This window comes from Triturus cristatus, chromosome 2_1 (assembly GCF_964204655.1).
Source record: "Triturus cristatus chromosome 2_1, aTriCri1.1, whole genome shotgun sequence".
Lineage (NCBI taxonomy): Eukaryota > Metazoa > Chordata > Amphibia > Caudata > Salamandridae > Triturus > Triturus cristatus.
In genome coordinates, this window is record NC_140581.1 from 761,795,222 (window position 1) to 761,812,132 (window position 16,911).

At 42.5% G+C, this 16,911-nt stretch overlaps 1 protein-coding gene across 1 annotated transcript in view; it reads left to right on the forward strand.

The window, feature by feature from the left end:
* The window catches only part of MEGF10 (multiple EGF like domains 10), a 279,766-nt gene that overhangs the window by 213,484 nt on the left and 49,371 nt on the right, over window positions 1-16,911 (forward strand). Inside the window, exons 12-13 of the mRNA XM_085632702.1 lie at window positions 2,392-2,555; window positions 6,557-6,659. Coding sequence (XP_085488828.1) covers window positions 2,392-2,555; window positions 6,557-6,659 — 267 coding nt within the window. The remainder of the gene's footprint in view (window positions 1-2,391; window positions 2,556-6,556; window positions 6,660-16,911) is intronic.

Here is a 16,911-nt window from a genome sequence, read left to right on the forward strand (position 1 = left end):
GGCTCACACTCGCTATCTTGTACATCAGTTATTCCTCAACCACTCACTTTTAACCCTCTTATGAGTGGTCCTGATGAAGGTGGTTTCAATTTGAAAGTCGACACCGAAACGTGCGTTGACCTGGCTGTTGTGATACCCAAGTTTACAACACTTTCACGGAAATCTTTCGAGTTGTTTTTACAGTGATATTTATAGTGTATGCGATCTAGGTGGGGTTGCGGATGCATGTGATGAGAGAGTGGTAATGTGTGGTGGTATGACAGGTTAGAATGATTGTGTAGTAATGATTTGGGGGACACATTAAATGTTTTGATATCATTCTTTGAAGTGAAGCAATACATCAATGCAATGGTTATTTGTATTATCAGATGAAATTATTGCATATTTGAATTAATGACAAGTTTAAACATGTTTTTTACATTTTATGTACACTTGGAAAATTGAAAAAAAGAAAAATATAAATAATCTAAGAAATATAATAAAAAGACAAACAATATCATGAATATGAGTATGGAATGTTACATTTACACAACGTAGAGCCCCAGAGAGCTTTAGTGAACCTTTATAAAGAAATATAGGTTGCGTGGGAGTTCTTATTACTTTTACTTTTGACTTGCTTCCCCCTTACTCCCAACCCTAGACGCAATATTTGAGGGGGTACCTACAGATATTCATGGTAAATTCTCTTTGGTCATTAGTAGCTAAATAAAAAGTGCATTCTTTGAATTCTTAATACTTTCATGATAGAGGCAGGCAGAGTCTGAAGCATGACTCCACTGTGCCATGTATTCATTATAGCAGATACAAACACAGACGTGTTATGTTATTTTACAAGCATTTGAGTTTGTCATTAGTATGGCTTTATACTGCTGTCAGGGGTACCTTTCACATGATTTAAAGGCTTGATTCGCACGCTGGAGACTAATTCATGGTCTGAGGATGTGGTTTGGTCATTGTATTCTGGTCTGTGTTGGGTGAAGTGTTATTCATTGAACTCAGTGTGTTTGTTTTTGGTGTTGGAAATGTGCAGGTGGAGAAGTTCATTGATTGCTTAGGCATCATTTAGATTGGTAACATGCCTGCAGTCCAGCAGGAGTCCATAGCCTAAGTGTGACTTTGATGGCTTTAAAGCTTATTAGGACTGTATTGAATGTTTTCGAGTATCTTTGTGGAAGGTGGTCTTGGACTACACTCTGAGATCAACCGTATGATATATCAGTGCTATATTGGCTGTAGCAGAAGTGTCCTGTCTAATATGCTTTCTTGGTTGTTTGTTTGTGGCATCTCTTCTTGCCAAGTGCTTTTGAGAGCACTTTAGTATCTTCACTACTTTGTTTATCTTTGATGTGTTGAATGCATAAAAAGTGTTCTGTCTTCTTCTGCTGGATGTTTGTTTGTGTGTGCTGTTCTCAGGGACAAGGGCTGTTAGGCTCATTTTAACGCACAATGTTATACATAATGTATATATGTAATGGTATATAACATGTAAATAAAGTATACATGTGCTGTGTTGGACATGAGAAGTCTATCTAGTGTGCTCTGTTGGGTGTTTTTAAGTGGTAATTATTTTAAGAAATATGTATCACATGTATCAAACAATTTTGCATTCGCAAACGGTGCACAGCAGTAATTTTGCTAGTTTGCGAATGCAAAATAGCCTTTCAAGATGTATGAAAGGCTTTGTAGTCGCAGTTTTAGGTCATCGCAAAACTCGCGATGACCTAAAATTGCGACTACAAATTGCAATTCCCTTAGCACATGTACCAAGCATTTTCTAAATGCAAACTGAGCATTTAGGAGATGATATTACCATAGACTGCAAGTCGATGGTAACCATGTGCAAATTAAAAAACATTTACAAAAGTGTATTTCTCAAAATGCCATGTAGCACTCACATACCTCCAGGGCATGTGCGTGCTTCTAATTTGCAATTACAAATTAGTTAATGGCAAATTAGGTAATTCAAAACCATTTGCACCTATGGGCCTTTGGGTCCATAGGAACGAATGGAGTACTATCACCTAATAGCAGTTACCAAATTGCGATCGCAAATCCTTAGGAATCGCTATTAGGTAATCGGTATTTTCTTACATACCATTTTCCATTCTTTAAATAGCGATTACCTAAAATTCGCTAGTTAAGGAATGCAAAATGGATTTTTGATACATGTGGCTCATTGTCATTTCCAGTTACTCAGCCATCTGTCTAATACGATAGAAATGCCCTATCTAATAGAACGTGACTGTCAATGTATGAGGTAGGACGTGACTGTCAATGTATGAGGTAGGACGTGACTGTCAATGTATGAGGTAGGATACACATGCTGGTCCCAGGATGCCTTTAGGCCACTATTGACAGTCTTTTTTCTCTTTCTGCTTATCCTTGTGTTAGGCTGGCATGGCGTAGATTGCTCAATCAACTGTCGCAGTGGCACTTGGGGTCTGGGATGTAACCTCACCTGCCAGTGCCTGAACGGAGGCGCCTGTAACACCTTGGACGGAACCTGCACCTGTGCTCCGGGATGGCGAGGAAGAAAATGTGAACTCCCCTGCCAGGTACTGGCACAGGTTTGCAAAGCAGAGTGACTGAAAGGAATGACGGACTCTTTAGCATGGCTACACGAATATCTTTGAAATGTACCAAGCAGCTTTCCACACTTACTCAAGGGATGTTTCTCATTTGCTTCTCAAGTAATAATTTCCTTCAGAGAGCACTACGAATATCACATTTAGATTTTTTTGTGAAGTTTTAGATACTGAAGTAAAAAACGAGAATTGGACGCTAACAGGACTAGAGGGGAGCAGGGGAGTAGTTTGGTCAATAAGATTGGGGGGGGGGGGGGTGGAGCTTCAGATTTCCCAACAGTCAGGCACACTGGGATATCTTGTTAAAACACATATTATGAGAAGCAGGACATGGGGGGGGGGGCAGGGGGGCTTATGGGGCAGTGGAAAGAGGGAGGAGGGAAGTTTGTTAGAGGCACTTACAACACAGCATTTTTCAATTAACAAAAAAAAATTAGGCCTTCAAAACACACAGAGAGAAAGAGAGTATATATGTCACTATGGGCGTGTGAAAAATCCCAGGTGATATTCCGACAGACACTTCATCATACCCGACTGATAGCCCTTGTACCCAACTATTTTCTACAGAATACATTTTTTAGGGGGAATGTAACAACCCAAACAACACCCCCTGAAGCTACGCCCCTGGAGGGGTGTGTGGCTGAGCTATTTAAAATGCTGGAGAGGTGAATTTTTGAAGACAGTCCGAGATCGCTAATACGTTTATTGTTCAAAAAGGAGGATTAGAGACATTTTAAAATCCTTAAATTAATAATTAAGGAGAAGTTCTAAATTTAAAGAGGCCCCCCTTATAAAGATAGTTAACACATAGGTAAAATAAAAATGGCAGTTGAAAACTGTAAAAAAAAAAAATGAAGGCAGTTTGTGGGTCTTTTTTGTGGAAAATGTTCTAACCTTCAGATTTGCGGACGCTGGACACTTAAAGCGTTGTCTGGTGGTTCTCATGGGATAGTGATTGCAACCCCTTTGATTTCCAAGGTGAACCCTATGCTTGTCTGTGGGCCTGTAGTGAAAATAAATCTGCTTTTCACAAAAAGGACAGATCTCCAACCCAATTCTCCCCTGGGCCGAGGTATAACCCACACTCCCCCAAGGCAAGACAAATTATCACACAGCACCTCCTAGGCGAGTGAACTTTTAACACCCCCAACGGCTAGGTAAAAACACAAAGTCAAATGTATGGGATATAACACATATACGAATTTATTAGCACATTTCTCCAATAGGCCAAATAATTATACTATGGCAGACTTCCAACTAGCAAATAAACGATTGAAATACACAATCAAAAGGTAAATATATACGTAGAAATATATATACATATATATATATATATATATATATATATATATATATATATATATATATATATATATATATATATATATATATATATATATATATATATATATATTGGAAAAGCAATAGCAAAGACAGAAAAGAGTCCGCAAAGAATCAGGTATAAGATCAAAAGAGTTAGTAGGAACACCTCACCAATCGAGTATACATCATCTTGCCTCGCTTCGCTAAGGGGAAGTCCGGTCTCAGCCAGGCCAAGTTCTCGACTGCGACACAAAGTTCCCAGTGTCCACAGCAACACGTCTGCTCCACGGTGAACTGCTGCCAGACCAGTGTAGGCTCCCCTTTTTAATACAAATTCAAATGCAACAAAGCTTCTAGCGAGCCTCACCCCCTCGTTCTCATGAGAGCCCGTACCAGTCTCCTCCAAGGCCACGGCATCGGTTGATCAGGCCTTTGCTATGGCTTCGAGACGGACCATGTACATTACTCTGATAAGAACCGGTTTTCTCTAGTCAGTAAAATGCGAAAAACCGGAGAAGAGCAAAACATGCCCTCCCCACCTCTGCAGCTTCGTGCAGGCACAGAAAATGGCAACAGTCATGAAAATGGAGTTAGTTTGGCCATGCACACAGAAAGGCCCAAAGCAAGATGGAATTGAAAAGCAAGATGACATGAAAGCAATTTCAAAGCTAATAGTCAGCACTGCCAAAAAGCAAGGTAAAGTCAGAAAACAGAATGACATTAGACCATGTCAAAGGCAATAGTAAGAACTCATAATTCTCATAATATAAATGTAGTGTTCTACTCCGTGACAGCTTCCACTAAAAGACAGCAAGATTACAGGACATAAGAGAAGCAGGCATATGCAGGACCATCCTACATTAAGGATAGGATAATATAACACACTAAAATCAGTTAAAATGGTGGTAGTCGGAGGCCATCAGAGGGTGTCAGACCACCAAAGTGGCTCTTTCACTACAGTGTCTTCTAATTCAGGGATAACATTTTAATGTAAACTGCCTTTTATCAGCCTCTTCTGCTCTCACCCAGCTTCCTATGTCATGAGCTGCTAGCCTTTGAAGACAGCTTGAGAAGATACAGGGCCATGGCACAGGGCATTTCCATGTGGGCACTTGCACAAATTAGCATTGGGACATGTGTGTTAAGCTGTAGTGGGAGCACTGCCTAAGTGTGACAGAACACTCCCCTCCTTCTGCCTCCGCTGCTTTTACTTACCTACCCTATAGAAATGTAAAGAGATTTGAAGTGTCTGCAGCTTTAAGGAAGCAGGTTGGATTATGGGCCTGTCTGGCAAGAGTGAAGAGCCTCACTGGGCAGAGGCTCTGTTAACACTAGAGTAGGAATTCCAGTGGCCATTATTTCCTGGTCCAGCTCTTCTGAGGGATAATATGCACAGGAACCGCTGGCCCGAAGGAGATATCCATCATTACAGGTGCTGACAAGCACGTCATGTACAGTGATAAGCGTACTCCGATAGGCTTTATGTGCACACTACATTTTCACTAGTGATGCGCTCTTTGTGACCTATTACCACCCCTGATGTCTTCAACCTTTTTATCTCACCTTTGCCAATATTCATTTGTTTTAAAAGTTCTTAGCACCTCACAGTATTTCCTTATTTTGCAAATTAAATCTGTGGTGTGACAGTGAATGTATGAAGGGGAATTTAAATTATATATGTATAATGTATTTGTTGTAAAAGTACCTATCTATAGAACCTCCCAGGCGGTTAAAAAAATACCTTCAGCAAATATACATTTTAAAAGGCAGGGACTCCTAATTGATTCCTCCCTTGATGTCTACATTACTTTGAATTTTTAAATGACCCTGTTGTATTACGTGAACTCCAACCATGGTTATTGTGATGTTGGCATATTTACAAGGCCTTGAATTATTACTAGCAGATATTACATCCGATGTGAGGGGTGGCTCCAATGGGACCTGCTGCCATTCACAATTAACGCAGGATGGTCCCGAATTTCATGACAGTTGTTCCTGCTTCGCACACAGAGATTGTTCAAACTTTCTATTCCAGGCTCACATTAGCTGATGAAAATATAAACACGCCACAGATAGTCAATTACAAAAAAAGAAGTACAATTATCTCTGAAGTTAGGCTTTGCCTTGAAATGACAGTTTTCTTCTGTTACATATACTGGTTAGGGGTTTATTTATCTTCAGTTATTTTTGCACCTTGTCACGAAATTCAACTTTTGCCTATAAAAGCTACCGTGGTGGGGAGGTGAAAGATGCTAACCTACAGTGGGGTACAAGGGTCCAGTGTCGCTGGTCAGGCATGTTAACATGTTTGCGGTGCCTTGGTCAAAACTTGCATGCAGGCCCCACGTAGCACAAGCACCTGCTTCTAAGTAAAACAAGATATCCTCTAAGGGAAGGAAAAACACGGCAGCTCCGGTATCTGGGCCATCTAGTGGTTGGCTGCTTCATTTTTAATAAACAGAACAGGATTGCATAAAAATTAATAAATATATTTTCTAGCATGAGCTTGGGGCCTGGAAATGAATGGTCCTCCTTTTGATGGTCCTGTTGCTCGCGACCAGGAAAGTAGTACGCTAGACTATGAGTGGGTTATATTGTTACACTTATGTTTTTTCATTAGTATTGTGTTGTGCTTTTTGTTATCACAGGATGGCAGCTATGGGATGGATTGTGCTGAACGCTGTGACTGCAGCCACGCTGATGGTTGTCATCCCACCACTGGCTACTGTCGCTGTCTCGCAGGATGGGCAGGTAATGGGATACTATACACGGATGTTATTTTGCGCTTAGCAGTGGGTGCACTTAGCTTCCTTATGGTACCCCTGTCAGGTCACTTACTGCACAAGGTCTCAATAGCCATGAAAGTAATTACGGAAGAAAATACATAGTTCTCTGTTTACCTTCTGTTATTTGTACACCTTATTCTTCCCGTCCCCACCAACTACACATAGAACTCTGCCAAGGGGCTAAGCTTAGCACAAGGGATCATTCCCATGATGCCCATGGGTGCATGAGGTCCTTTCCGACACGCCTGGCATTTTGATGAATAGACGTGCATTAAAAATAGGCTCAGAAATACAGTACTGACCAACACAGACGGAAAGGAGTTATTTGTTTACCATAAAGTCAGCCCCCATTCTCAGATGCCCGACTTTGCCTGTCAGACTGTGGGTGTAATCTCCCAGATGGCATTGGAATGTGCTGTAGAATCCCTCGTGTCTCACATGGAAAGAAAGAGGCGGTAACAATCTGGGCCCGGCCCACTCTTGAACATATCATGAAGGGCGACAGAAAGTGTGGGCGGAGTTGCTATATTTGGCATCACCAAATGCTCGTAGATATTCTCGTGATATTACAATCTGAAGGTCAGGCATGAAGGCCAGGCAGGTGACAACAGAGTAGTTGGAGGGTGCCACTTTCCAAAGCAATTAATTAATGTGTCTCTGAGTGAGGTCAGAAGTAGCATTCTAAATTTTCATTAAAATGTCTTTCACTGCTTATGAAGCCTTCTATCCTTAACATTGATAGTTTATAGTGTGACTGTGGAGGGTCAAACATCTACTCCGATTTTGCAAATTAACATATACAGAATACAGAGGTGTATTACTACTTCCATTCTGAGAATAAACTGGCTTTGATAAATTGAGGGTGGTGTCATTTTAGGGGTAAATAGGGTCCTTTCAATTTAGGAGAAGTGAGTGAGTGAGGGACGATGTGCATTCTCTGGCATTATTATTTTCATCCTTTATTTCCAGAAACATTTTTTGTGAAATTTGGCAAATTATGTGATAAAATGTGTAGCAGATTAACTAAATCTATAATTATATACTAAATACTGCAGCCACAGAACCACTTAAATCCACTGACCATTGTTTTATCAACAATTGGTTCACAAGCTTTAAACCTAAACGTGTTAATTCCAATTAATGTCCAGCATTAGAGGCACTATGTAAAAATGACCGTTTCAAACCACCTAGCAGTAAATAAACATGTAATATAAATAATAGATAACAACTAACCGAGTAATATAATCCTACATTGCCATTTCACAGTTGTGGTGTTAGTTACTAAACACTTTGCCTTTGCCCTAGTGGTTAATGATGTCACTGGCAATACTGGACCATATTACCAAGTTAGCCACTATGTAGCCTCTATAAACATCTGTTTCCTGTTTTTCCTCTTGGTCTATTAGATGAGAAATGAATACTGAACTAAGGTTTTGAGAGAGAGGAGGTGGTTTCCTCATGGGAAACTTTGCAATTCCTCAATTTGGAATCTTGTCCTCAAAGCTAATTCTGTTTGTAAAGCCAGGCATATTTCAGTGTGGTAAGAGAAGTGTTGTACACTAAGCCCTGTGGGAGGCCAGGAGGTGGTGGATTGGTAGCGGACATTGAAACTAGGAGACCTGAGCCCTAATTATGACTTCCTCAATGCACCAAAGTGGCCTATAATAGGAACTTTACTTAATCTCCTTGTGCCTCAGTTTCTTCTTTTTTTTCAACCATAAGACCCCACATACAAGATGAACCTCAGTATTATGTGTTGCTTTTGAAAATAAGGCCTAGTCTGTTCAGCCAGGTGAAACTCAGGGCTCATTCACTCTGCAAGGATGGGTGTTGCACGTCTCTTCACCCACTCACTCATCGATGAGAGTGGAATATGTATGGGTCAGTTGCGTACAATACAACTTCCGTGTTGATGGCATTCAGCCTGAACAGATTCAAACTTCTTCAAAATGTGCTAAAAATGTCCCTACTATATACGACTCTCACAGACCGGGCCATTTTATTGTTGACATCATAGCTTGCTACAGGTGAATTAAAGCCTATAAAGTCTGTGTTGAGTACCGTGCAAGGTTAGATCATTTTTAGAATCATTTGCAAAAGTATAATGCTAAAACATGACTTGAGACTAAATCTGTGCGGGTCTCTCAACAATGTTAATGTGTGACTTTTGCTAGATCAGGTATGCCCATCTCAGAAGGGACACCGAATGTAACAGAGGCGCAGCTAGACACTAACTTTGGGGGTGCTAAGATATCGAAAAGTGGGGGGCATCTTCAGGGCTTAAGTCAAAAATAGTGTGAGTATTTTTTTCACTGTCCTGGGTCAATGTGTTATACGAGGGGGTCATTTATCTGGACAATATGTGTTGAACTGTGTATTTTAAAACACACTTGGCCGGTAGGAAAGATTTCAGCATAACAGGCAGAACAACACACAGGGCTCTCCCTACATGAAATTTAGCACGCTGAAGGGCAGATACTGTATTTTAAAATACATTGGGCCATTAGAACTGTCAGGATGTGGAATTTCCGTTTCTAGTGTTTGTGATTATCTGTGGAAATTGGTGTATTCTAAAACACACTATACCAGGTGCTTTGATTAAAGCCTACTTGAAAAATGCTTACAAAATATTGGAGCATCCTTTCCCTAAAGAAGTTTTGGGAAAGTGGCGGCAAATGGTACTGTTAAAGCAAAAATTGTTTAGTTATTGTTCCTTTCATACTGCATTTACCAGCACATAACACCTTTACACTATTTGCAGGATGGAATTTTAGTACAGTTGAAAACTTTTGCTGTCATGGGGGAAGGATGCCTCAAGTTTGGTTTTACCCTCAAGCTTGAAATGTTTCTCACATTTGAAAGCTGTTGGAACAGATATAAAGCAAGGAAACCAAGCACAAAGCGCAAGCATGAATATTGCTCCTCCAGCACGCCCTGTCCCCAAACTCACAACCGACCCTTGACAAGTGGTTAAATCCGAATATTAAATAGTAATACGCTTTTTGTAAATAACTGGTAGCAGTGCTTGAGGTATAATTTGGCTGCCAGCTGCAACTCTTCTGGAATGTTTACATATATTTTTACGCATGGTATTGTGGGAGTTTTCCAGTAGATTCTTTGTGAGGCGAAGGGATTGTGAAACCAGACTGTGGGGCATATTATCAAGGACGGCGTTAAAATTATCGCCGCTTTAGCGGCAGAAAACTGCCACTAATGAGGCGATAATGGGCTTGATAATATGCCGCAGAGAATTCCAATAGAAGCCAAGGTTCTGGTGTGAATAATAATTTCTGTAGATTCTTTGTGAGACGAAGGGATTGTGAAACCAGACTGTGGGGCATATTATCAAGGACGGCGTTAAAATTATCGCCGGTTTAGCGGCAGAAAACGGCCGCTAATACGGCGATAATGGGCTTGATAATATGCCGCAGAGAATTCCAATAGAAGCCCAGGTTCTTGTGTGAATAATAATTTCTGTAGATTCTTTGTGAGACGAAGGGATTGTGAAACCAGACTGTGGGGCATATTATCAAGGACGGCGTTAAAATTATCGCCGGTTTAGCGGCAGAAAACTGCCGCTAATACGGCGATAATGGGCTTGATAATATGCCGCAGAGAATCCCAATAGAAGCCCAGGTTCTGGTGTGAATAATAATTTCTGTAGATTCTTTGTGAGACGAAGGGATTGTGAAACCAGACTATGGGGCATATTATCAAGGACGGCGTTAAAATTATCGCCGGTTTAGCGGCAGAAAACTGCCGCTAATACGGCGATAATGGGCTTGATAATATGCCGCAGAGAATCCCAATAGAAGCCCAGGTTCTGGTGTGAATAATAATTTCTGTAGATTCTTTGTGAGACGAAGGGATTGTGAAACCAGACTATGGGGCATATTATCAAGGACGGTGTTAAAATTATCGCCGGTTTAGCGGCAGAAAACTGCCGCTAATACGGCGATAATGGGCTTGATAATATGCCGCAGAGAATTCCAATAGAAGCCCAGGTTCTGGTGTGAATAATAATTTCTGTAGATTCTTTGTGAGGCGAAGGGTTTGTGAAACCAGACTGTGTGGGTAAATGCTCAGAAGTAGCATAAAAACAGGCCTTGCAGAAGTAGAGAAAAGGAAAATCACAAACCGAACCGATTTTTTTCTGGGATACTCTAGAATAATCAGTGCGAGGAAAAGAGTGAGTTGTGGAGATACTCGGACCTACTGTTTCACAGCGGGGTAGGCAGGGTATGTAATCCGAATCCCAATATCATTTGATTTTCAGAAATAGTATTCTGAGCAGGAAGCGTACTCCATAACAGTAAATACATTCCTTTGGTATTATGCTTTTTTCAGGCCCTGCCCTGCTGCGAATCTCATCCTTTCCATGGAACCGCTGTAAACCCTGGTTAAAGATTTGACTTCCCTAACCCTCAGAGTAGCTGACTTTGTAGAAACCAAGTTATCGCTCCCTCAGCGGAATGTGTTTACTAGGAAGAGACCCACCATGTGCATAAGGGGGACAGCCCGCTACCTCTGAGTGGCTCACGCTAGCCTGCCGTGGCATATCTTGAACAGCTCATCACAGTGTCTAGTTCTTTGCCAAGTCCTGATTCCACTCACTGCCCCCAAATATATCTAGCTCCTTCCCTGTCCCATGTTGTCCTACTCGCTCCTAATCTCCATTAAATCTTTTTTCCTTTCTCCAGGAACTTAAATGTGGCTCTTCATAAAGCATTGTTGCCTGGTCTGATGAAAAGACGGTGTCTTGGGGACAGCCATTCCATTCACGAGTCTTCTTCCTGATTCCATCTACCTGGTCTTCTCTTTTCATGTCTCCTGGTCCCTCTTTTCTGTCTTTCCTGCCTCCTCCTCTCTCCCGCAACACTATCTCCCTTTTTACACTTCCATCTTCCCTGCCCCCCACCCTCTCTCTTTTGCTCTCCCTTCTCTCTCTCTCTCTTTGGGTAATTCACTCTTTCTCTCTCTTTCTGTCTTGGTCTTTCTCTCTCTCTGAGCTTCACTAGGGTTCTTTCAGGGAGGGCTAAGAGGACAAGGATGTCTTTGGAAAGCACACCGCTTCTCAGACTCTTTCTTTGCTCTAACCAGCTCTTGCTTTTCCATAATTTCATAATGATAGTAGCTTCACTGTTCAGCCTTTTTATTTGCATTTGCATAACTGTGCAATTTTTTTTTAAAATTACACTAATTTACGCATTCAATTAACAAAAACTAGCCTTTATTGCTACATCTTAGCGCGAAATGTACCCTTGTGAACAGACTGGTCTTTGTGACAATATAACGCAGAAAACGCAAGCGCTATTAACAGCAGCTGCTCGTTGGTTGTTTTCGTTTGTTCCTCAGTCCCCTCGCAAAATATTTGCCGTCAACAGCGTGTAATTACCCGACATGGCGCGGTAGCGTAATTACGGGAATTACGAGTAACACGCGTACCCCCGATGTTCCCTACTTCTGTCCTCATGTTTTTGCACCAAGTTCAAATCTGCATATGTGTCAATAAACGGAGCAGCTGGTACGGGTGAGATGTCAGTGTGCGCACCAACACGCAGGAACAGAACCGCCGGCTTCAGCGGAAACCCTCGGGCCTGGCCTGCGCCGCATTGATCCTGCCCTAGAAATACGTCCCAGCGAAAAGGACGAGCGCAGATCAAAGCGTGGAAAGAGTGATCCTCTCGGGAGAGATGTTTGGCCCATTCATCGCTGCCTCGTCTCCCTGAATGCTGATTCCGAGGCGAGGCCCCGGCGCAGGAGTCCTTCCCCAGAGCTGCCGAGCTCCACTTGTATCAGGCCCATTCAGCCATCGCCTAGCAACTTCTGGAGCCCATCACAGGGCCCTTTGTCCGGGATTCTGGCAAAAACATTCCTTTAGAAAGCGCCTTATGGGCAGTAAAACAGACACAAAAATCTCCCAGGAATTCTCTGCTGGCAAAGCCGCGCTTCCCTCCTCGAGTCATGGGAGATAGTGTGAAAACGAGGCCTGCACTGCACGCAGGCAAAGAGCACGCCAGGCCTTGTGTGTCAGCAGGAACGCATACTGCATGGCAGGGCGGAGCTATCAACAGTGCAGCAGGTGCAGTGGCACCAGGGACCGTGGGTCAACTAAACCAGAATTATAGCTGTTTTTTTGCTACCAAACCAGGGGATTGGTGGCCAATTTTCCTCACTCGCATTAGTGCCCAAGGCACACTTGCTGTGCCTCCGGTGCGCGTGGATGTGAATTTGTGAGCACGGAAACCACGCTAAAGGTACCACAGCAATGCCTCTTGTACGCTTAGCAAATGTACATGTCAGCACTTGGTCTGAAATGCAGAATGTACTTTGCAGGGGACGAAAGGTCGTGATTAGGCAAGGATACAGGTTGTAGTTAGTTGCGCCGTTGCCCTTTGGTGCAATGCGCCCCCAAAATAGGCCTTTTTATGCAGAAATTGGTTCGAGTTGCTGCATGTTCACTTTACTAGTAAGAATTGTTATGCATATGGATAAGGGCTGTTAAGTTGTTTTTATCAAGCATATGGGTAATAATACAGTGTTACGACCTTCGTGTACAGTTTATTACACCAGAGAATTGTTACGTAAAGTAATACCCGGTGTTATTCAGTCTCTTGACTATGTAGTTTAGAGCTGTAGTGGTGTAGGGTTGTGTTTCACTGCACAGCAAACGTGATGTACGGGGACAAGAGCTCCATCGTAACTGACTTGTTGTCACGCAGACCCCTACAGCTTCATGGTGGGTGGAAAGTATCCAGTCGGTTTTACAATTTATCGGAGGGCTGTTAGAATTCCTCTTCGGAATCAAGCAGTTCTACTCTCTTGAATCACGAGGGCTTGTCCTTTAAAGAGTTATTTGTGAGTGTGACATTTTGCAGAATCTATTTTACAATTTCTCAGATGGCTCTAAGAATTGTAAGCAGGTGTACACTGGAAGCCTGAGTGGGTGGCCTTTGATGATAAACTTGTGCTGAATAGTGAATGCATAGACTTGTTTCCTTGTTTTCTGCTGTGTCGGCTTTGCCACTGTGACTGGGGTTCTTGTAGTCTTTCCATGCCATCTGCTTGATGCTAGACACTTGTCATTTGGACTAAGTTGGGTGTGCTGGGCATTGTCCTTGCACTAATTAGGAGTCTGTGGTTCCTGATTTTCAGAAGGGTAGAAGAATAGAAGTGAACTGTGGTCTTCGGTGAATTTTGGTGGGGAGAAGGCAGGTTTTTACCATCCTTTTGAATTCTAGGTGGTTATCAGTGACTCTTATTCTTGCTGGAAGCGAGTGCCATCATTTAGAAGTATGGGCAGCAAAGAATAGGCCAACACTTGATACTTTTTCTTGTAGAATTGAATGATCAACAGGGGTGCTTGTGTGGAACGTAGTGTCATTTTCTGAGAGTACCGCTTAGGCGTCTTCTGTATGGAAACTTGTCAATTTCCCTGGATTGCCTTATGTTGGGTGCAGAGTATTTTGAAAGTAGTTCTATTAACAGGAGTCAGTGAGGGGCCTCCAACACAGGGGCGATGTGATAGCTGAGCTTTACATGCAGCTGTTGTTGTGCAGCTGTATTTTGGGCCCATTGGCGAAATCTTATGAGTGAAGTTGGTGTTTCAGGGTAGAAACCAGTGGCATGATTCAGTCTGTAAATGATGAGGGAGGTAGTTGCCCAAATCTTCGGTGGGAATCCCAGATTCAGGAAAATATGCCGCAGTATCTGTATGGCATGAAATATAGATTTTGTTACATGGCTAACTTGAGGATTGATAGTGATGGTTACATCCATGATAATTCTTAGGTTTCTTTACTCTTTTGAAGTTGTTGGTGTTGTTCATCTGTCATAGGTCCAGAATGTCATGGGATCATAATTTTCCCAATCACAGCATGTTAGAATCTCAGTTTTTGATGCAAGGGCTCTGAAGCAATTACCTAGTTTGAAACTTCAATACCATTCGGTTTTTCCAATTTAAAGATAATCTGGGTATCAGCCATGTAGCATTAACATGGTGTAAAAGGCCTTGACCCTGAGTGGTGCAGAGGTGAACACACGTGAATATGATGGTCGCTCTCTTGATAAAATAGGATTAGAGCCAATCAACGAAGTTTCCTTCATTGACAATTTCATTTAGTCAGTTAAGTGGCTTTTCATGATGCATGTGTTGCCGTCCGATGATAATTGAATCCACCATCCTTTCTTTGTCATCCCAATAGAGGAAACACATTTGGGGGCGGAGCTTGTATAATTTACTGACCTGATTTCACAGAGCTTCTTGGGATGCACACTTTATAGGGTTTGAACAACGTGCATATTGTTACTTCTCATTGAAAATAATTGCATATCTGTAGGTACCTAAGATTCATGGAAACAGAAAATGGACTACACCTCAGATCAGGCTCTTCAAAATGTTGCCACCAGGGATACCAAAACTGTCTGCACACAGATAGAAATAATGTGGAGAACATAGGTTCTCATACAGAATGTTATCTCGAAGTGGAAGAAGACATGGCAATCTAAAAAACAAATAAAGAGACATTAGACGAGCAACAAACCCACTCGTGTGGTGTCTCTGCCTGCATTGCTATGGTTTGTTCACTCACAGCTTTAAAATGTGGATTTTTGGGAAACTTCAGTTAGAGGTGGGGGTTGGTTGAGCAGCGAGGTGCTGCTTTTACTTCCAAATTGTGGGGCCTTGTGTGGACAAGCTGGAGTCCACTTTTTGTCTACACTTTCATCCCACTCCGAGTGGGGACTGGACAGGTCTGCGTAATTTGATTAATAGAAATGTCCAAATGAATGTCATGCTTTCCTGATTAAAATCTTGAATTAGTCCCCAGGCAGGGTGCAAGTGGATTTTTCTAAGGCTGGTTTAAAAGCCTCTAGTGCAAAGGATTTGACCTTGGTGGGGGTGAGGGGAGAGGGGTGGCTGGACCCAACCCATTTATGAATAGGGATCGAGTGCCCTCGTATGTCAATTGGGGTCGCACACTCTATGCAGTTAGTTACGCTGGTAGCCACTGGTCGAACCTAGAGGGGTTGTTTTTTTGCGCTGGGAGTATGATGCATGAATAATTCTAGGCTGCAGCGCTGTATAGATTTTATTCGCCTCGTGGTAGTATTCATGGCCAGGTACTGGTAATAAGCCCGTTAGAATCATGTGTGTCAGTAGATTCCCTTGACGATTCTCAGAACCGAATATTACCTTCTCTTGTAGAACACTACATCTGCCATCAAGACACCAGAGCATAATGTAGAGCAGGGGCGTGTGGTGAGACCCCAGCAGTGATACATAAGGACACTGAATGAGAGGGCAGTCTTGCATCAGTTGGTTGTCGTCCGGCCTCCCCTTCCACTCCCTGTCCACAGCCACAACTCTCCCTGAAATGCTGGGTCACTTTTGTCAATGTTCACTGGGAAAAATGCCTGCGGTCCTAATTGGAAGTTCACATTATGGTGTGTGCCTGATTATGTACATGAGCCTGGGCCAGGATGATTTTCTTTTATTTTGGATTCCGAACCTCCTCCGCCTTCCTCCATCTGAGAAGTACCCGAGACAAAACACCAGACCCGCAATGTCCTTTGGGCTCCGTCGCAACTCTGCGTTTCGTAATGCCTACGTAACGCTCTTTAAAATCCTTTGTGCACGCTGCATTTTTGCTGTTTTGTGAAAAGCTTAGCAGTAATCAGCTCAGTACTAATGAGACGCCTCCCCCAACCTCCATTATGAAGGGAGACATTATTGCAGACTTCGAATTGTATTCGACCAGACTGTAACCCGCTACCTGCTGGAGCGGATGAGTGCGCAGCATAACAAGCATTGCCGACGCCATCTTAACTGGGCGAGAGCCAATTCGGGTGTTCTTGGCCGACTAGTGTGTTTTTACACTTATCGCCTTGTCGCGGGGAGCAGTGTCTTTCTAAAGTCACGGGTTCAAATGACAAACCGATATCTCAAAGTGGAAAAATGGGTTCTAGCATTAAGCAGGCTTTGAGTTCCAGGCTACAATGTTGCGTATAAGCCCAGAGTTATCAATATTCTGTGCCAAACAGTGTTGTGCTTACCAGTCCTTTCAGCAGTTCCTTCCGGACAGGATTTGACCAATGCCACATGTTTTCCAGACCTCAATTTCCTGTTCTTTGGATTTCCAATTTCAAAGGCTCAAATCCCATCTACTTTGTGTAATGTTAGGCTGAATCATACATCCATTGAGTGACTGCTTTATGCC